This window comes from Drosophila elegans, unplaced genomic scaffold, assembly GCF_018152505.1.
Source record: "Drosophila elegans isolate 14027-0461.03 unplaced genomic scaffold, ASM1815250v1 contig_149, whole genome shotgun sequence".
In the NCBI taxonomy this organism is placed as follows: Eukaryota; Metazoa; Arthropoda; class Insecta; order Diptera; family Drosophilidae; genus Drosophila; species Drosophila elegans.
Window position 1 is genome coordinate 4,825,916 of NW_024545513.1, and position 22,600 is coordinate 4,848,515.

Consider the following 22,600-nt stretch of genomic DNA (forward strand, 5'->3'; position numbering starts at 1 on the left):
TTCCCATTAGGTAAATAGTTTCTCACACAGAACATCCTACAGCAAACCACAGTCCAGGATACTCTGCTGCCGCGCATTTAAAAATTCAGAGCAAGTAAGCAGATGCATAAATAAACGTCAGGCATTCGCTCAAAAATGTCAGGGGTTTGGTTGCTTCTTTCTTGGGTTTGGTTTAGTTTTTGGTCCTACCCATTCCCATACATCCCGCCTTCACTCCTGAGTTCCCTGCCTTTGACACTGCGATTCCTCTCACGTTTCCCTCGCTCACTGCGTGTCAAATCAAAGTGCGAATTCCCTCCAACCCGGCCCCTCGTAATCCTATCTATATATGTGGGCCCCACGCCTAACACACGACAACGACGAATAAGTACAGTGAAAATTCTTTAATTAGGAAATTATACCATTTAAAAATTTGTTGTTACTTCAACAATCTTAGATACCACTTTGTCTCGTTAACACTGGTTGAAAGTTTAAATTCCATAAATAAAATATTTGCAATACAAAAAAAAATATATACTTACTATAATTATTCAAGGTAATTATAAAATACGACATTAACAGTACTGATAAAATAAATTACTTTCATAATAAGCAATAGACTAACTAAAAATGGTAATGCTTCACCCTTGAATAAGAAGATTACTTGTAAGGTTATGTTTTGTTTTTACCTTAAGTAAAATTATTCTAAGATGACCTCCAAATGTCTTTAATTTTTTTTTTAATTTAATTTATCAGGATATTTTTTTTTGCAATAATCTTGAATATATGAAGCTCCTATAATCTTAAATTTGTCTCATTTGTACTGGGTAATTTTACTGTACCACAGTAACCACACAACCGCAACAACAACAGCAGCCAGTCACGAGCCGCCGACTTTAAGCCTCTTGTAATTGATCGTGTCTTTGACATTAGAAAAACATTTTTCTCTTCGCCCACTCCGCCCGCCTCTTCCTCCCTTCCCTTTTCCCCAGTTTTCCCTATGTTTTTCTTTGCTGTTGTTGCTTGTTGCATGAAAATGTAACGCAAGCACGAGACGTCGACATTCGTCGGCCAACTGGTGCACGGTGGCTAATAAAGCGCACGCAGCGACAGTAAATCCACTTAGCGGCGGGTGTTTGGGTGGTTTTGGGAGGAGTGGGTGTTGGATGGGGGCGGTGGATCACTGGGTGGACGGGCGGTGGAGCGGGAGAAAGAGAGAGGAAGCCGCACAAATGGTTCAAAAGATTCAGAGAGTGTCAATTGAAATGAGACGTGGCGGGAGCAACAGGCTAACAAAAACAGGGGGAAATTAGAGAAGGAAATATACAGTAAACTACCGATAAATTAAACAAAAGCCCCTAATATATATAGAATTTCAGATCATTTGTGCATTTGAAATGACAAAAATTCTGTAAGCATCAGGGTTTTAATTTCAGCATGGCGTTAGTCATACAAAAATTGTATAAAGACAAAATACGATGTTTATGTGAGTTTACTTTATAAATGCACCGTATGTATGGGAAGTGAAAAAATAGGAAGGTAGCCATGACTAATTTTTCTTCAATATAAAATTCACCCAAATGCCTAAAAATATTATTAACACATATGTACGTTTATCAATTTAATTTGACGGTAACTTAATGTTCACAACTGTTTGATAGTTGGTTAATTTTGCCAAATTAAATCTAAATAAAAAACTAATTTTGATTTTATTGTTAACAAAAATTTAAGTTTCTTAAAGAAATATTCAAAAAGTTTTCTTTTTATTATAAACTTGTTTGCTTTCTTTCAGCGTTTGATTTTAATTTTTTTTAAATTAGTTGTATTTACTTATTTTATTTGAACCTTTTATATACTTCTACTACTGATGGTTTTTATTTATGAAACATCTAATTAGAGCTGTTATCAAAAGAGAAACATTGTAACCTAGTTATAAGCACTTATCAATACAGTTAATATTACTGTTCCAATTTAGTGCCTACCCCAAAAAGCACCCAAAAAAAAGACATTAATCTAAAATTAATTTTCTTTTCCATTTTTATCTACTTCCAGGTGAGATAACAGCTAGTTAATTGAAACGAAAGCGGGTGGGGTACGAACAGGTATGCCGTATAGATGACCCACTTGAACGAGCATTTAATTCCACTGACAAATGAAATGCAAGCACCGAACTGACACATGCCATGGGTGCAGTGAGTCGTGAGTTGTAGTTGCAGTTCCAGAATGCAGAGATTCCAGTCTATATATACACTAAATTAGGGAGGGCTGGCAAGAGCGGGCTCTTACCTCCAAAAGTCATAGCTTCTATATCTTATCAGCCACAACCAATCGATGCATGTTGCAAGCTCAACGCCCCAAAAAATTACAAAAACCAACAAAATACGTACAAACACGAGGGGGGAAGACAATAAACATTATTAGGGTAAATGGGACGGCGGGGAAACTAAACAAATGCCAAAAACTAATAAATTATTGATGTCTGGGGACGGGACACAGCCAACAATAACAACAAAAACTAACAAAAACAAATGATTGAAGACAATAGAATCATTACTGATGTTCTAAAGTTTAAGAAAAAGGAATAGCATGAATAACATGCATTTTTGAATTTCGGTCATGAGTGTTAGCTACAAAATAAAAAAAAATCAAGTTTAATCACTTAATTTTTAAAATAACAATTTTTCTTCGTTTCAAACTGTATACAAAATTTTCTATCTACAGTAACTTTACATACAATTTACTCACTTTTTGACGCAGCTTTTACACATAGTTTCATAATCGGACGTCTAGATGGCGCCCATTAACATTCTTAAATAACATTTTCAATGATCTTTAAAGTTTTTTATAAAAGTTAAATAGGAGTGCAACATTTATTTTGATTTAAATTTGATTTGATTTTAAATAACCTGAACAGTTAAAACAAAATCCAAAACGATTTTAACGCTTCTACAACTGATGTTTTGCCATCTCTAGAGTACAGTTTGAAAGCAATTGAATGATCATTTTGACCAGAGGTCGCCACAGAGGAAACTTTCAGAGTAGATGGCGCCAGTTAAATGATTGTGGGTTGGTGAAATTTAAAATTAGAATAAAGCCAGAGCAAGTAAGAACAGCGAAAGTTGACCTTGAGGTCAACGAAGCGCTACAATTACACCCACTTCTCAACATATGTTTGTTTTTGACCGATAATTCGAGCAATAGAATCAAAACGGAACGGACAACAAATCAAAACACAAAAAATGCCATCGAAAATTGGGTGAAATGGTGAACGAACTTAACATTTTTTTTCGGGTGAACCTGTGTGCGTCTATATCTATTGTTTTTAACACACACTTGAGCAATAAAACCCAGATGCTGAGACAATGGACCAGTCGAACAACTTCGTCTGAAACACGCGAAACTGTGAAAAATAAATAAAACGAGACCAGCTGCTCGAAAACAGCTGAGAGGGTTTTCAATAATGAAACCATATACTTTTCAGTTCCACGGAAAAAAAATACATAAACATTAGATTGATTACAAATTTAAAGATTTTATTAGATAGCTGCTCGGAAACAGCTGAGAGGGTTTTTAATAATGAAACCATATACTTTTAATTTTAATTTATAATTTGAAAAATGTGGATTTAAAAATGTGTCACATATACAATTTCATTTATAAAATTTGATGGCAATGAAAAAATTTCTTATATTGTGTTGACCTTAAACATTTTATCAAAAAAAATATTAAAATATAATTTTTAAATGTTTTCTGTGTACCTGGTTAAAAATTTTCCCACCTCCCCTTCGACTTATTGCTCATTAGTTGTTGTGTGCTCGAATTTTGGCTGATGACAAAGCTTTTTTTGTTTTGTTTGTTATTTTTTAAAGCCGAACGGAAGTTTTCGTTGCTTCAAGTTTTAGAGACACTGGCCAAACAATGGGAATTTGTAAATTAATGAATGAAAGAGCAAAAGAAAGATGTCGATCTAATTGCTAAAGAAAGGAAACTTGGGCTTTGATTGATGACTCACCTGTTTGAGTGATTGAGTGGTTTGGTCGGCGAAGAAAATACCTGTGCGAAATGTATTCATTAAATGCAATCAGAACTTGACGAGCTTCAGCTCACACACGAACACTCCAAAGTGACCACACACTCTTTCTCTTTTTTTTTTATGCGGATACATAATAATGATAGTGCTAATAGTACCAACCAATCGAGTACAGTGAGAAGTGAGTTTTACTTTGGAAATTAAAAAAAATTTTAAATTTTAGTTTAATTGTGTAAAATAAGCTCTCAGCTCTGCCAGCATATTTCAAAACCTTAAATTTTGATCGGGGGCATTTTATAAGTGTGGTAGGTTAACTTATGCAACAATATATTCTTGCTTATCTATGTATAATTGTAAGAATACCAAAAAGATACCCTTTCATTTTGGAATAACGAAAGATTGGCATTAAATATAAAAAATTAATATGAAATTACTAAACCAATACTGTAGAAAAAAGTCTACGAACAAATTGAATTTGTGTACTTATATTTTGCTGTTTTTTTTTATTTTCATTTTTGCTGATTCGTTTCTCTCATTAATTATGCGAATGTTGCCGAGTTTTTCCTCCGTTGTTGTTGTAGTTGTTGTTCGTGGAAAAAGGAAGCTTTCCAGTTCGTTTGGTTTCATAGCGCGAGAATTTCAGCTGAATATGGAAAAAAAATGCCTAACCAACTAACAATTGCAAATGCACTAGAAGGCCGGGCCATTGTTGTTGCCTTTGCTGATGTTGTGTGTGGTGTTTTGGTTTTGGTTTTGGTCCCAGAATAAGTGGAAAAAGGAAACTGCTAATGATGATGATTACCATCCAACCATCCCAACCATCGTCATTATCAGGCGTCGCCGACATCGTCGTCAATCGTTCTTGGCATTTTGTGTCTAGTTTACTTCCCTGCCAGGCCACTAACAACAAGTACATCGCATAACAATGCCAACGACGTCCTGGCGTCAATTCTGCGTTTCCCTGCCTTTTGTTTTTACGCCAACCCCAACCTCATCCTCATTCTCATTCTCATTCTCGAACTCCTGGCTCACTCCACATAAATTTGCATTCAGCGCCGCCCAGGAAGGCGTCATCGAGGCATATGGATTATGTGATCGCATGGGTGATCTATGTAAATATATTTCATTTTTCATTTGATTCACGAGGCATATACGTCACAGAAAGATTTAGTAATTGCAGTCCCAATAAGTCATGCATTTCATCACAATTATATTAAGGAATATACTGAAATAAAATAAGTCTTAAAAAACCATAGAGAAGATTACATTCTTACAAGTATCAGAAAGTGTACAGAAGTGTACAGTTTTAAATGACAAGCCATTGAAGAAATAAATAGCTCCTATGAGAGAAATGGTTAACACTAACAGTTATATTTTTTGTGATTTGTTTTGTAAAAATAATATATGTACATATAATTAAATACTTTGTTAGGTTCTTTATATAGGGTATGATGAATTCGTTATATCAGCATTCTTGGCACTTGTTGCTGCTTCTAATTTTGCTGTTGTTGTATTGGTTGCATCCCCTTTTCCTGCCGCATCGCTGTTTTTTTTATTTAGTTTTTTTTTTCTTTTTGCGCATTTGAGTTTGCGTTCCGCTTGACAAAGTTCTTCTGCGCAGTGTTTGTTGTTGCTATCTTCGCCCAGTGGTCATTTGCTAACAGTTTGAGAGCCACTGACGCCGCCTGCAGGTGAAAAACAAGAGAGAAAAACGGGCCATGCTCTTTCAATGCACTGCACAAAATGTTGGTAAATCATAAATTTGCCCTTATCAATTATTCTTCATTTGAATAATGTGTTTATTAACTGGCTGCGAATTCTTTAGCTTTAATTCCACAGTGGTCTTCATCGTTTTAGGAGCTAAGTAGACGCGTTATTGTTGTATTTAAAGAATATTGAAAATAATATTCCGTTGCGGTCTAAACAAAGATCAAGAATGGTCAAAAAGCATTTAAAAAAAATTATAAATTATAATTAGAAAAATTAAAAAATGTGTTAATTATTAAAGACGTTTATTTACATAATTCTCGTTATTTTAAAGCATAATTTTTTCTAGTGCAGCTTGCTCTCCCCAGCTCGCTCTCCCACCTGCAATCGCGATTGCTCGCTCTCCCTCTTTCTTTCTCTCCGGCGGTTGCGACTGCCGAGCTGTGTGTGTGTTTTGTTTTTGCGACCGGGACGGGACCGTCGTCCGCACTTCACTTCGCTTCAGAAATGCGTCGCCGTCGGACGTTGCCGTCGCTGGCCGCCGTCGTCGGTACCACAATTATTTAACGCAATTGTTTTACCGGTTCGAAATAAAGTGCAAATAAAATAATAGACAAAACAACAATTAGAAAAAAATAAAATAAAGAAAATTTCTTATTTTTTTGTGTTTTGTTCAAGTGCCAAAATAGTGAAGAACTTGGCAATGCCACAGTTTTAATATCATTGTGTTCTTTTGTTGAAATTGACAGAATTTAAGGTTTATCTAAAGTTTTCAGCTATCTGATAAAAAAGAGAGATATATCTAACCATGCCAAAAGATTAAATTCCAGATAACGCAAAAGTTTCTTATTTAATTATGCGCGAGTCGCAAACACTTGTTGTTTGGGGGTGATTCTTCTCATAATGGTTTTCTTGTGCTTAGTTTCCCATGACGATCAAGGAAATGCAGGAAATGTCTTGACATGCACACAGATACACTCGGAAAAACTAAACTCAAAAGCCAAGTACTCAGTTAAATAGGCTTTATATAGTTTGGGAATTCAAAATATAATAATTCAGTATCAAGAGAGTTTGCTAATTAAAAACAAAGCAAATATTTGAAATATAATCTTATTTTATTTTCATAAATTCTTCATTCAAACTTAGTGTAAAATGTCGAATGTTATAAATGGATGAATGCAATATTTTTCAATTTATACAAACAACCCCCAATGTCATTATTTTCGAAGGACACCTGTACTTAGAAGCCGCTCAGAAGTGGGAATCTTCCCAACATATGGTTTATGTTCCCCTTCTTGCTGCATTTATTTTTGTAACTTTTTGGTGGCTTCTTTTCAGGATCGGACCCTTTGACCTTTTCTTTAATCTTTGTCCCTACCTTTTCCAGATCCTTTTAGATTGCTAATAAATCCATTTAGGTCTCCAATTTCAATTGGTTTTACGGCGCGTAATTAGAACCAGACATTCCCACATTCTTACGGGTCTGGTGGCAAAGGAATTTATTTTATTATGGGTTTGCTCGAAAAAGTTAATTTCCGGATTATTTTCACTATCCCTTTGTTTGATATGTCTAGATTGGCTGAATCACACCTTATCATGAGTTTCTAAAGGTAAATTCATAAAATGGAAATTCTTTGTGCACTTACCACAAATGGTAAGCAATTTGAATCATTGCTTGATGGAAAGTTGCCTTTTTGTCTTGAACAAAATCCTTCAGTATAAATATATGTAATTTTATTGTTTCACAAACATGCAACTTAAGCCTTGAGAATTTAAAAGAGCCTTGATTCCATCGACTTTCACTTGGCAGGAATGCTGCAAGAACAAGAATCCGTATTTGAATGGGAACGAGAACTAAAACTGAAGCTCAAGCTTAAGCTTGGCTTTGGAGCAGGTTGGTAGTCAGGGAAACTAGGGGCGTGGCCCGGGGGCAGGGAAAAAAGGGGGTGGTTCCACCAGTTGGAGTTGCCGCTTGAGTTAAGCTCTGTGGTTGGCCTTCACTGACTTTGGCATCGATTGGGTGGGTTTGACCCACTAGAGTGGTTCCATATATACACTACATTCTATGGCATTCTATTCGGTGTGCCTTCGATTCTTGGCGTTAATCTTATCGTTCTGGACAGATAAAATAGCTTTCGGGTTACGGTTCGTTTGTGGTTTCGATTTGATAAAATATTTTCGCCATTGGCTGTTTTTGTTTTTATTTTTTTTCGGGAGCGAGGGTTTTTCCAAACTTTCGATTTATGCAATCTAAAGCGCGAAAGGTCGTAAATTTATTTTGGTTTGCTCTGGGTGGGGTTATCGATGGTAATCTTGATTCCATGATCAGTCAATTATTCGATTTTCGCTTGAAGTGCTTACTTCCCGTACGTTAAGTACCTACGTAGTATTTAGATTCTATGGATTATCAAGGATTTTGATAATGTTTGTTTAAAAAGGGTTTATAAACGTATAATTGATGAGAAATAAATTATAGTATTATTATTATTGTATCTAGAAAGGAGTTCTCCTTTTTTTTTATCTAGGGTTAAAAATGTTTAGTCACACAATTATCATTTCATTGAACTTATCTTTGAAATTCCTAGATACATGCTAAATTTATGTGAATTCAACAAATTTTATACCCTATGTTTCCCATTTTCCACAAAAAACCAAACGATACCAGCTAAAAGCCGCAAAAGTGCCGACAGCAAAACAAAGCATAAATACCAATAAATCGCTGGTTGTTGGCCATCAAACAAATCGAATCAAAACAATCGAAATGCACAGTTAAAAGCCGGCTCTGCTTGATTAACTGTTTACTCGTTTTTGTTTTTTGTTTTTGGCTGCCAAGTGTTGTCACCAAAGTGGCTTAAAACCAAAATAAATAAATACAAACTTGTTGGTTGGAGACGACAGTGAGTGAAAGTGACAGTGAACTCAATTGACCTGAAACGAATACGAAATACGAGCACGTGTAGGCTCTCTCTCCCTCTCGCTTTCAGCATCTCTTTTTGCCATTATCTATCCGTCTCTTTCGCAGCCTTATCATTACCATTTTTGGTTAGATAAAATGCGAATGACTATGATATTAAATAATGCTCGAGTAATGGGAATCGGTGAAGCCTACCCAAATAAATTTATGTACTCTTTTTATCTCTACACAAAGAAAAATTATTTTAATTTAAACAAATTATTATTTTAATTTAAAATAATTTTTCTTTAATTATTTTGCATAGTTTTGTTTTTCTATAACAATTTCCAAATTACTTAAATATAATTTGCTTTTCTAAGTATTAAGGAAATTTAATAGTATTTATTTAAAGAGATTCAGAAATCTACTCTCTGATAAATACTTAAAAAGAATCGTATGACAGAGGTTCAGTTATTTTAAAGAACATTGTAGATAATTCTGTTAAGTAGTATACAAACTAAAATCGTTATATATTTTCTCGCAGTGTTCGCTTCCAGCTTTTACTTTTCTCCCCAACTTCCACAACTTCCTCTGCATTTTCACGTGCAATTAAGCAAAAGTCGCTGCCGTTTAAATCAATTAAAATCGGTGTTACTCAATCACAACTCATACTCATTCGCCCAAAATCTCCCTTTTCCCTCGCGAGTTCAGTCAACTTTTTGTGTGTTTGTGGAGTCGAGAAGCGATCCGGTTGGGGCCTTTCCTTTACCTCCCTCCCTCCACTCACCGCCCTCCTTAAATATATTTTTCGGCAATGGCAATTACCAGTTAACGTTTGTAAGCGGCTTTTGTTGTTTACTCGTCTGTGCTCACCGTATTCGCTTGCAGTTCATGTCGACGACGCTCCACTTTATAAATGGGTAGGAAAAGATGAAAGTTTTTCCCTGCTCCAACAGCAATTAATATTAATACGTAACAAACCAACTAAAAAATAAAAAAAAAATAAAGAAACAGCGCATAAAGTAAACAATTTCAAAGAGTACATTAAGCGTCACAATACGATATATGGCAGTTACTCAAAGTTTTCCCTCGTACATTTCTCAATTTGTCCAGATGTCAAAAAGGCGAATGTGGATAAGGGTATTATCTATTCCAAGGCCCTGACTCACGGGGTTTTGGAGCTAAAACGGGTGGGGTAATAATTTGTTTACCTATCAGCGGAATTGTGAGCAAAGCGCGTGTTTGTGAAATATAATTTGTGATTCAACTAGGTATTTACACGAGTATTAGGGCAGATTGATATACCATATATACAGAGTACAGAGTAGGATCGGATATAACTGCCAGTTTTCACACTAAAATTAGCAAAAGGTCTGGTTCATTGACAAACACAGGAAATTTCTCCAATAAACAATATTGATTTCCTAATAAGAAATATTTTTAACCTTAAGTTATTAACTGGATAAAGATTAAAGATTGTTACTTACTGTTTTAATAAAAACTACTTTATAGATACACACATGCAGCGCTTGGTTCCCAACACCATTGATCTTGGCTAAAGTGTCGCATAATTACCTAGGCTAGTAATTAAGCAAAAAAGGGAAAAGGCAGTAAAAGCCGAAAAGAAACAAAAGCAAAAGTTGATGAGCCGCAGTATAGTGGTAGGTTTCATTTCCCCCCTGATCTTCATAACACGCATGATGGGTGTTAAAAGTTCAAGCTCTTTTTCTTAACTTGACTTGTCTTTTCTTTCTTGCTCGTTTTTTTTTTTTTTTTTTTTTTGAGTCATTAAGTGGAAGGCTTTCTTTGGCCATCAGCCTGGAATAGAGTGTGAGTTTACTTGCCGAGCTTGTGTCACTTTTTCAGGCTTTTCTTTTTTTGAGTCCATTGTGAAATATTTCCCGCGGGCCAGCGACCTCGGCATATGGGAAACAAACTGGATGACACCCACTCTCGAGTACCGCCACTCGATGCCATATCACCATATCACAAATCATATCGCCGCGATTGATAATAATTAGAGTGCTTAATGTGATTGGGAAAGCCAAAGCCGACTGGCTGGCAGGCGGCAGGCCATTAGAAAGCGTTGCAATTGACATTAATAGCCTTAAATGGTGGAGACTGCATTTTCACCTTCCTCACTTTGTTTTCCCCGACAGCTTTTTCCGTTGAGACATCCAGCATCTGTTGTTGTTTTGCCTCATCTGACCCTCAAGTGCCCTTGTGCACCCCCGACATATGTTTTCAGAGAAGAAAACAGAAGAGTAACAGACATTCTCGATTCAATTATTTGCTAATTATTTGTGCAAATGCCTTGCATGATGCTATATTATTTAGCTTTCTTTGTGTTAATCATATGCAAATCAGCTGGCTGCTAAAAAGGTGCCGCCTATCTCCTTTCACTCAGTCTCTGGGCTCTTGAAAGCTTCGGTTTTGACAAGAGAAATGTGTAATTGCTTATCTGCTGTGTGTAATGCTCACCCATGGAGCTATAAATTGGTGCACTTTTAATGTATGTCTATCATTAATATTATTAGAACTATTTGAAATGTTGAAGTTTAAGTGGCATTAGTAAATAATTATTCTATTTTTTCTTTCTTTCCCATAACAAATTTGGATACTTATCTTTTGGTATTTCTTGGAAAAGTATTTCACCGTGAATTTCTCCGTTATTTGGCCCCGGCGCTACTATAAAGCATCTCTAATTCCAGCGTTAACAATAATGCTTTTTTAAATCAACAATAGCAAGCCACGCCCACCCACCCGTTAGCCCGCCTCTTTGTTGCTGCACTTAGCTGTAGTTATTTGTGAATTATTTTTTTCCCTCCCTTTTTTGCATACATTTTTTTTTCCACTCTTTTCTGCCGTTTGCTACACTTCATTATGGATTTTTTCTTCAGATTTTTTCCCGCCCTTTGCTGCATGGCATGCATAATGACAACGTGTAATTTGGTCTTTCTTTTCGTTGCCTCTCCTGCATATTTCTTGCACGTTTGTGGCACTCACATTTATCCCCACCTCCCCCCCGCCACCCATTGTCCTCAGTCGACCAACTCTATGATATTTCCCCTGCCGATTGGGACCTCACGGCATCTCGTGGGTTGTTAAAGGCCTGATTGCGAATTATGGCCAAACTCTTTCCAGAAAACTCAAAAACTGAAGACTGAACACTGAAAACTCTGGCGAATAGCAGCGCTCCCACAAAGGAATCGACGACGAGGGCGGGGGCCATGGTTTGCATGACTTGGGGGCGTGGCCGCATCAGAAAACTTTATATGATCGCATTTTATGCTAATTTACGAGTATTTTTCTCCTTTCAATTAATTTCTTCCCGAGGGAGTGGCGAGCGGCGCTGCTGATTCCATTATAATATGCATATGTTATATTGTATGATATATATGGTCGGGGGCGATCGCATCGTATCGCTATTTCTATGCAGTCAACGTTTGCTTTTCCAAATCGCAGCCAAGAAGGGATTTGCTAATTGATAATTTAAATACGTGCGGGATTTGTAATCAAATGTTATCCCAAATAAATAAATTGGAATTTACAAGTAAATAGGAAAGTCAAGTTTAAATAATGATTATTGGCGATGATTTGTTTTTGAAAAAAAATATGTAATGACTCGGAAAAATTGTGTTTCTTGCTTGCATTAAAAAAATGCAAGTAATGTTAATAGTTTTATATTTATTGTATATAGTATTTAATTTTTTCTTTACAAAAAAATTAGTGAATACACTTTTATTGACTACGGCTTATTTTTAATTAGCCAAATGAAAGAATGAATAAATCAATCAATGAATGCTTGAGTGAATGAATGAAATCGTTCCTCACAATAACTACTTCCACTTGAATGGAAATGTTAATGAATGAGACAAGCAGGTGAATTCCACCCCTCTGACCTTCAAATTAACGTGCAAATAACTATTGATGTATTTTTCAAGGGATATTCCATTTATCTTGTATACAAAAATAAAATGTATCTTTGTAATTTGATTATTGGTAATATGTAATTATGAATTCTAATTTTTCGATGGAATTGGTTTTTATTTAATTTATTTAAATTTAAATTCAGTTTCGAAAAAATATAAAGTAAGTTCCAGTGCTTTTCATTTTAAAATTTAAAACAAAAAAATTTAATATACAAAATTAGTTTTTGTTTATAAAATAAACCAGCTTTAATATAATGCAACCAAAAATGAAATATATAATGTGGATATATTACATATACTTCCACATACACTTTTCTCTGTATGTAGATCAAGCCAGTGAAATGCGCGAATACGAAAAGTTTGTTTAATTTCTGCACTAGACTTGTCTTTTATTTTCGGCTTAAGCTAATATTGGCTCGGCCTGGAAAAATGTTTATGCGAACTCCAGAGTCTATATAAACATAAATGAATGTGTAAATGTGCCTGTTTTTTTTCAGTCTCCTTTTGCTGTGTCTAAAATTTCTAGTAAGCAAATAAATCGCATTTGCGAGCGGGGGATGGTGGATATGGGAGATATATCTTGTCATGCTTCAGCGCGTTGTTGGCGCTTCAAAACTGTGGCCCATTGTTGTTGTTGCTGCGAACCGAACGTCGCATTTATTACAGGTGTGTCCCGTCCGTCCCTTCATCTCTTTCGCTCTCACGGCACTCGCATTGGCCGCTGCTCATGTGCATAATCAAAGCGAATTTGTGTGCGAAATGAGTTCAACCTGCCGCTGCAACTGCAATTGCCACTGCCTTTTTGCTGTTGCAACTGTCCGTTGTCAGTTGATTTATCTATATATTAATGCATTATATATTATAGGAAAAAAAACAGAAAAAAATATATAAGAAAAAGGCCTGAACACGAACAGAGAGGCGGCGCATACACATAGTAGTCGTATGTAAAGGGGGAAATAAAATGGTAGCCATGCAAGCAGGAAAATTGCCTGGGAAAGGCCGTCGCCGCCAGCCAAGACTCTCAGAACCGAAAAACTAGTTTGTAAAATAATTGTAAACCCAAATGAAAAACGGGGTTACATTTTTGGTGAATGTGCGAGAGTTGTAAGAGCTGTTTAATGTTTTTAAAAATAAATATATTGTTTTAAATACGTAGAAGCGAAACCCTTAAAGTGGAAAAATAAAAACAAGAAATATGTCAACAACTTTCGATTAAAAGCTTCAGCCTATAAGCTTAATTGTTTATGATTTGTTTTCGACTTCTAGTTGTTTGTTATAAATTTGATAGTCAGTTTGTTTATTATTAATTGGCGTAACTTCTTTTTCTTGATTTGGGATTGTATTTCTCTTTTCTTGTATGTTTGTTTGGAAAATATCTAAATGGCGATTGAATTAGTGATTGTTTTTTTTTGGGAACTTGTTTTTAAACTGCCGCCATCCAGAGAACCACCTTTACTCATGAATTCCAATGTCGTAGACTTGAGTTTTGTTTTTTAGATAGCATTTCCGTGTGCCTCCGATAAGGCAGCCAATTCACACTGCATTGATAGCGTTTTTGATAAGGCGCCTCTTAACAGTTGCCGCATTGCATCACCGATAAGAAAGAAGAATAAATCAAGAAGAACACTAATAGTAATAACAATGGAACAGTGCAGTGACTAAGCGTTGTCGAATCACAATTTAATATATACCTTTTGAAATGTCATATAGCGGTGAAATGTTCCTCAAAAAACAATTAGTCGACAGTGACAAAGAAAAGCCAACGAAAAGCGAACAATAAAACGGGAAAGTAAATCGATAAAATAAAATAAAAACATATATAAAACTAATAAGCAAATACCAAAGATTCGATTTGGATCGACCGCCGGCATGTTCGACGTACCGCCCAAATGCCCGGCGCTGGCCAACAAGTTGGGCGGTCTTTTCGGCTGGCGACACACCTACAAGGTAGCCGCCAAGCACGAGGGGATTCCCCACGGTCATCTCCACAAGTCCTACTCCCTCACGCTGCCCAAGCGACCGCCATCGCCCTCGGCCTATTCGTGTGTGAAGGTAAAAATATAACGATATTGATATATAGGAATATGCAGAATCAATGATAATCAAGTCCAAGCGATCTCTAAGATGTGTTCACTGAAAAAATGCAAACATCAAAAACTTTACTCTAATAATTTCGAAACAAAAAGATCTAAACAAATTTAAAAGTATGCGCAGAGGTGTAAAAGGTGTAGGTCCTGTAAAAAAACATCATAACTTCGGGTAATATTGTTAGAACATAGAGTGTTATATCTTCCGTATTTGATCTTATTTTGTACTATTATTATCCATTAAAAAGTGGCAATACAATTTTACGTGGAGTTTTAAGTATGTACATTTCTATAATGTTTTACAATATCTCTCAATATGACAATAATTTTGTTACTGGTTTTGATAACATATTTTTTTTTACGTGCTGATATATGCACTCTTGACAAATTCAATCCCAATCTCATTTGACATTCCTACAGTTCGATACGACACTAGTGTTAGCCCTTGCGGCCACGCCCACATTGTTTTTTCAATCTTTTTATGATATATGAGAACGATATTGTGTTGTCATCCGTTGCCGCATAATTTCCATTGACAAATGACCACAAAGAAATATTATCAACCATGCACAGTGGGACGAAAGGCACTCTTAAGTATATTTAACCAAAATGTTCATTACCAATATAATTGAGCAACAACAAATTTTTGTTTTTTTCTTTAGTGAAAACTCTAAATTTGCAACAAAAAAAAAAATATAGTTTTGTTTCAAATTTCGTATTAGCATTAAACATAAATGTGATCATTGACAAATATTTAGAATATTAAGAGATTACTATACATCCTTAAGTTAATTTGAATTTCGTTAGAAACGTGATCGATATTCTTGACCAACTTGTTGACCCACTGTGCCCCAACTGCATTCTTAACGCTTCGTTCTCCGCGGCAAATCGCGATTTGGAATCCCAAAAATCGGTGCTGCATCCGAATCCGATAGATAGAATGCCTGAATGCGCGCTCTTTGACCCACAAAGACATCGAACAAACCATGTGAAGAAACAAACCAATGAAAGACAAAGGCGAACCGAAAAAAGAAATAAAGAAAAAGACGCGAAAAATAGCCGAAATTATTGCGCCAAGTTGACGTTCGACGTTCCAGTTCTGCAGCTCGTCTCAGTCGCTGAGCCTCCAACGCTTTTGACTGGTTTCCAGCCATGATGCAATTGTTTTGTATCTTATGCACACAGAGAAATTATAATCAAAATAATTTGTAAATAAATAATATTTGCATATTAAAGAATATAAAAGCACTGGCAAACAAATGATAAAAAAACAGTACCTTAAAAATAAACATAGACTTCATTGAAAGTGCTGTTGCTTGTGAAAAAAAGAAGCCAAAGTATTTATCTACCGATATTGATAATTAAAGAAATAAATTGAGAAAATGAAGAAAAAATTAATTCAAATTAAAGTTGATTAAAATTTCGTACTTTATTGTATTAAAATGTATCTTTTTGAAACGATACAAAAATATATATCTTAAAATTCTATTGTAATTTTATTATGGAAACGAAATTTTTGATAATTATATGATTATTTTTAATATATATGTATTTTGTGCTGAGAAGGCAGTTTTAACATTTAAAATAAACTCCCGTCCAATTAAAATGAGATTTTCTCCAAGTGCCCTTGTTGTTAGTGGCCGGCATTTGGCATTTGTTGTGGAATCCATCGGAATGCCAAAAGCAAAGCCAGCCAGCTCCTTGGCTCAGCTCAGATCAGCTCAACATAGCTCGGCTCAACGAGAAGATTGCAATTTTGGGCGCTGGAGGTCGTCGTGGTCTGGCTTATTAGGCATCGTTCAGGGAGTTCAAGTTGAGCCCACGTGAGCCGAGATTTGGACGACGACAGTGTGACTCAACACGTAATGTGGTTGCTCCATGCGGAAGCGCAGATGTGGATGTGCAGCTGGTGCAAATGGGTTGTGAAGAGCCTCCTCCAGATACCAGACTGCAGATGGAAGATGCGAGATTTGTGTTTTTGGGGGAGGGCTTAGATGTTGGGAAAGACTTCCGCGACTTCCATGGCCCCCAGTGTAATAGAAAAAACAGATGCAAGACCTGCAGGTCTACATGTTTCTCCCTCTTCCAAAATACAGTACTGACTCTATAAACTTAACTTATAAAAAGAGGCAAACTTTTTAAATTAAAAAAAAATACATTAGAAAAGACAAAATATAATGTAGAAACTACAATTTGATTTAAGTAAATATGTTAACCAATTTTTCGTATTTCTTTCGTATTTATAATTTTTGAAAATTAAAATATTTTGTTTTGTCCATTTTCAGCCCGATTCCTGGGTTACAGTGACGCATTTGCAGACACAGTCGGGCATCCTCGATCCGGATGACTGTGTGCGCGACGTGGCCGACGATCGGGAGCAGATATTGGCGCACTTCGATGACCCAGGACCGGATCCGGGTGTTCCGCAGGGTGGCGGCGATGGGGCCTCGGGCAGCTCGTCCGTGGGCACCGGTTCGCCGGACATCTTTCGGGATCCCACCAACACGGAGGCGCCCACCTGTCCGCGGGATCTGTCCACGCCGCACATCGAGGTGACCAGCACGACGTCGGGACCGATGGCCGGACTGGGCGTTGGACTGATGGTGCGCCGCAGCAGTGATCCCAATCTGCTGGCCTCCCTGAAGGCGGAGGGCAGCAACAAGCGCTGGTCGGCAGCGGCACCCCACTACGCTGGCGGGGATTCCCCGGAACGCCTGCTGCTGGACAAGGCCGGCGGTCAGCTGTCGCCCCAGTGGGAGGAGGACGATGATCCCAGTCAGCAGCTGAAGGAGCAGCTCTTTCACCAACAGCAGCCACTTGCGGCCAATGGAGGGGGCGGTGGCTCCTCCTCCAACTCTTCGGGTAACCACCAGCCATTCGCCCGTTCCGGTCGCCTTTCCATGCAATTTCTGGGCGATGGCAACGGCTACAAGTGGATGGAGGCGGCCGAGAAGTTGCAGAATCAGCCGCAAGCCCAACAATCCTACCAGCAGCAGGGGGCTCCTCATGCGGGACACGGCCAGAGTGGTGCCTACTCCAGCAAATCCCTGCCCAGGGAGTCCAAGCGCAAGGAGCCACTGGGCCAGGCGTACGAGTCGATACGCGAGAAGGATGGCGAAATGCTGCTGATCATCAACGAATACGGCAGTCCGCTGGGACTTACGGCTCTGCCGGACAAGGAGCATGGCGGCGGACTGCTGGTGCAACACGTGGAGCCGGGCAGTCGGGCCGAGAGGGGTCGACTACGTCGAGATGATCGCATCCTGGAGATCAATGGCATCAAACTGATTGGACTCACCGAATCGCAGGTGCAGGAGCAACTGAGGCGGGCTCTGGAAAGCTCGGAACTGAGGGTTCGAGTGCTGCGCGGAGATCGCAATCGCCGCCAGCAGCGGGACTCCAAGGTGGCCGAAATGGTGGAGGTGGCCACGGTGTCACCCACCCGCAAGCCACATGCCGCTCCCGTGGGCACCTCACTGCAGGTGGCCAATACCCGCAAGTTGGGCAGGAAGATCGAAATTCTGCTCAAGAAGGGACCCAATGGTCTGGGCTTCTCGGTCACCACACGCGATAATCCCGCTGGCGGACATTGTCCCATCTACATTAAGAATATCCTGCCACGCGGAGCGGCCATCGAGGATGGTCGCCTGAAGCCGGGCGATCGTTTGCTGGAGGTGGATGGCACTCCCATGACGGGCAAAACGCAAACGGATGTGGTGGCCATTTTGCGGGGCATGCCAGCGGGCGCAACGGTTAGGATTGTGGTCTCCCGCCAGCAGGAGTTAGCGGACCAACAAGCTGACCAGCCGGCGGAGAAGAGTGCTAGCGTGGCGGTTGCAGTGGCTCCACCAGTTGCAGTCCCTGCTCCAGGACCGCCGCCGCCTGTGCCTGTCCAGAAATCCAGCAGTGCACGATCTCTGTTCACCCATCAACAACAGCAGCAGCAGCAGCAGCAGCAGCTCAACGAATCTCAGCACTTTATCGATGCGGGCAGTGAGTCGGCAGCTTCAAACGTAAGTTGAAAGGGAAGCTAGGGGAAACATTGGCCATAACTAATCCAAAATATCTAATTTAATCCCAACAGGACAGCCTGCCGCCCAGCAGCAACAGCTGGCATTCCCGCGAGGAGCTGACCCTGCACATTCCCGTTCACGACACCGAAAAGGCCGGACTGGGCGTGAGTGTGAAGGGCAAGACGTGCTCGAATCTGAATGCCTCGGGATCGAGTGCTTCCAGTGGCAGCAATGGTCTGATGAAGCACGACGGGGACTTGGGCATTTTCGTGAAGAACGTGATCCATGGCGGTGCGGCATCGCGCGATGGACGCCTGCGGATGAACGATCAGCTGTTGAGCGTTAATGGAGTATCCCTGCGTGGCCAAAACAATGCCGAGGCCATGGAGACACTGCGTCGGGCGATGGTCAATACGCCGGGCAAGCATCCGGGCACCATAACCCTGCTGGTGGGCCGCAAGATCCTGCGATCGGCCAGCTCCAGCGACATCTTGGACCACAGCAGCAGCCACAGTCACAGCCATAGCAATAGCAACGGCAGCGGCAGCGGCAGTGGCAGTAATTGCAATTCGAATGGCAGCGGCAATAACAACAACAGCAGCTCCAATGCCAGCGATAATTCGGGAGCCACGGTCATCTATTTGAGTCCGGAGAAGCGGGAGCAGCGCTGCAATGGTGGCGGTAGTGGGGGCAGTGCCGGCAATGAGATGAACAGGTGGGTAATCCAAGGGATTAGAAGACACAACAGGAAGAAACCACTGCTAACCACTGCTTTAAAAATAAATATGCCTCCGGCAGGTGGCGCTAGCAATTTTATTGATCTGACAAAACCATAAAGTGGAAAGCGTCATCTGTTGTCAAAAAAAAGTTTAAGCTTCTTGCAAAGACGTCACTGATTACATTTTATTCCTTAATAACTTCTAAAATATTGCCTCTACCAACTTGCGCTGCTTGGGAATAACTAGATTCTGTATTTAAATTGCCAATCTCTAGCTTTTATAGTTTGCAAGACTTCAACTTTTGAACTCTTTGAGAGACTTGCTTAAAAATAAAAGATTAACCAATTATCTTGTCTTACAGATGGAGCAATCCCGTTTTGGATCGCCTAACCGGTGGCATTTGCTCCTCGAACTCAGCGCAGCCGGTCTCACAGCAGCAGCAGCAGCAGCAGCAACATCCCTCGCAGCAGCAGCAGCAACAGCAGCAACGTCGTCTGCCACCAGCGCCCGTTGGCAGCAGTGCAGCTCTGAGGAACGAGAGCTACTACATGGCCACCAATGACAACTGGTCGCCGGCGCAGCTGCATTTGCTCACTGGCCATGGCAACACGGCCCTGCTCATCGAGGACGATGCCGAGCCCATGTCGCCGTAAGTTAACCAACATTAACATCTTAATGCCAGCTAACTACATCTCATTTTTGAAACAGAACCTTGCCGTCGCGTCAGCACGATGGGCAGCACTGCAACGCGAGCAGTGCCAATCCATCACAGAATTTGGGCGCCGTTGGCAATCAGCAGGGGCAGGGACAGGGACAGGGACAGGGGCAGGGGCAGGGGCCAGGCGTCGTCGTGGCCAATCCCGTGGTGCCGGGCACTCCGTCGACGTCCAGCACTTTCGATGCCACCTACTCGTCGCAATTGAGTTTGGAGACCAACTCGGGAGTGGAGCACTTCTCACGCGATGCCCTGGGACGTCGCAGCATCTCGGAGAAGCACCATGCGGCGCTGGATGCCCGTGAAACTGGAACCTACCAGCGGAACAAGAAGTTGCGCGAGGAGCGGGAACGCGAGCGCCGCATCCAGCTGACCAAGTCGGCTGTGTACGGTGGCTCCATTGAATCCCTCACCGCCCGCATAGTCAGTGCAAATGCCCAGTTTTCGGGCTATAAACATGCCAAGACGGCATCCAGTATCGAGCAGCGGGATGCGCAGCAGCAATTGGCCGCAGCTGCGGAGGCGGAGGCCAGGGATCAGCTGGGTGATCTGGGCCCCTCGCTGGGCATGAAGAAGTCCTCGTCGCTGGAGTCGCTGCAGACGATGGTGCAGGAGCTGCAGATGTCGGATGAGCCGCGTGGCCACCAGGCATTGCGGGCTCCGCGTGGGCGTGGCCGGGAGGATAGCCTCCGGGCGGCGGTTGTCAGTGAGCCGGATGCAAATAGTGAGTTTAACTTTATACAGCAGCTGCGGTGAAAGTAATAGTATTTTTTTGGACAGTAGTTGTTTTTAACTAAAATAATATTAATGTTCATTTTTTATCCTATTTTGTTTATTGGGAATTCGTAAATTGAACGTAAAATTGTTTAGTGCCTTTAAAGTATATAATTTTTTAATTTTATGACTTCTTAACATTTTAAAATTTTTCTTGAAAAAATAAAACAATGTCAACGTTTAGTTTTTATTACATTTTGTTTATTGGTAATTGAGCATTAATATAAATTTAAAGTAAAATTGTTTTATGCCCTAAAAGTATTTTTTTTTACATTGTCTCACTACTATTATATTGACCGCAAGTGTTCATTTGAAAAATGACAAATCTTTTATTTGTGATTTGTTTAGAGCCTCGCAAGACCTGGCTTTTGGAGGATGGCGATCACGAGGGCGGCTTTGCCTCGCAGCGCAATGGACCCTTCCAGAGTTCCTTGAACGATGGCAAACATGGTAGCAAGTCGTCGCGGGCCAAGAAGCCGAGCATTCTGCGCGGCATTGGGCATATGTTCCGCTTTGGCAAGAATCGCAAGGATGGCGTGGTGCCGGTGGACAACAACTATGCGGTGACCATTTCGCCACCAAGTTCGGTGGTTTCCACAGTCACATCGCCGCAGTTGCAGCAGCAGCAGCAACAGTTGCAGCAACAACAGCAGCAACAGCAGTTGCAGCAGCAACACCAACAGATACCCACCGCAGCACTGGCGGCATTGGAGCGGAATGGCAAGCCGCCGGCGTACCAGCCACCGCCACCGCTTCCAGCACCCAATGGTGCGGGAAATGGTGGCCAGCTGAATGGCGGCATCCATCAGAACGACATCTTCAACCATCGCTATCAGCATTATGCCAACTACGAGGATCTGCACCAGCAGCATCAGCAGCAGCACCAGATTAGGTGAGAGCGGGCCTGCGACCTGTCCTTTGCATCACTTTCATTTTGCCGGTGACGGAATTAATTGTTTAACTAACCTTATTAGCCATTTAACAACACCATATTGTACATGTGTCGTATCTTTCTCTTTCTCGCCCCGTTTCTTCTCTTTCTGTTCCGCGTGTCCGTGTATCTATGTTGTTGTCCATGTGTAAACCACCCACAAACGCACACTCACCCATACAAACACACACACCCTCTACTACTACCACTACTAAAAAAATTACACTGGTAAAAAAAAGCAGTGGAGGCGATTCCACCACATCCATTTCGGAAACGCTTTCGGAGTCAACGCTCGAGTGCATGCGACAGCAGGTCATCCGGCAGCGCATCAAGGTGGAGGCGGAAAGGTAACCCACCCACAACCACACTATCAACCACAAACACACCACACACACACAACCACAGCACACACACACACACTACAGTGCAGTGCGGTTTGTAGATATAAGGCGGTTTTGGTTTAGAGCATGAACAATATAAGTTAAAGTCAGTAGAACAACAAATTTAATTAACAATCAAATTTAACAATAGCATTAAACATTCTGACTTAAAAAATAATTTTGAACAACTTTGCAGCATAGAGCTTTTTGAAGTAAAAACATAATTTGTTGATATAATCATAATTATGAGTTAGTCGATATAATATCAATCAGCAATCTGCTAGATTTTTAGCTACTAATAAATTTAATTAAACTAAGCCATTGTTTTGGAAGACAACAACTTGATTAATTAGAAAAAAAAAAAATTAATTTAATAATAAAAGAAAAATTAATTGCTAAGTATTGGAACGATTTTTTATATATTTAAACATTTTACTACA

General features: G+C 39.9%; 1 protein-coding gene across 7 annotated transcripts in view; it reads left to right on the plus strand.

Annotated features, from left to right (window-relative positions):
- LOC108136253 (partitioning defective 3 homolog) overlaps positions 1–22,600 on the plus strand; it is a 38,699-nt gene that overhangs the window by 13,998 nt on the left and 2,101 nt on the right. The window contains exons 1-8 of one of the 7 annotated variants that reach the window (XM_041707185.1): positions 6,218–6,299; positions 14,252–14,593; positions 16,914–18,641; positions 18,713–19,356; positions 19,722–20,009; positions 20,069–20,799; positions 21,198–21,741; positions 22,023–22,127. In XM_041707185.1, the coding sequence (XP_041563119.1) occupies positions 14,411–14,593; positions 16,914–18,641; positions 18,713–19,356; positions 19,722–20,009; positions 20,069–20,799; positions 21,198–21,741; positions 22,023–22,127 (4,223 nt within the window). In that variant the 5' untranslated portion in view covers positions 6,218–6,299; positions 14,252–14,410. Of the gene's footprint in view, positions 1–6,217; positions 6,300–6,352; positions 6,474–14,251; positions 14,594–16,913; positions 18,642–18,712; positions 19,357–19,721; positions 20,010–20,068; positions 20,800–21,197; positions 21,742–22,022; positions 22,128–22,600 lie in introns of those variants that run through there. The other 6 variants (XM_041707187.1, XM_041707186.1, XM_041707184.1 and 3 more) reach the window with 6 other exon arrangements.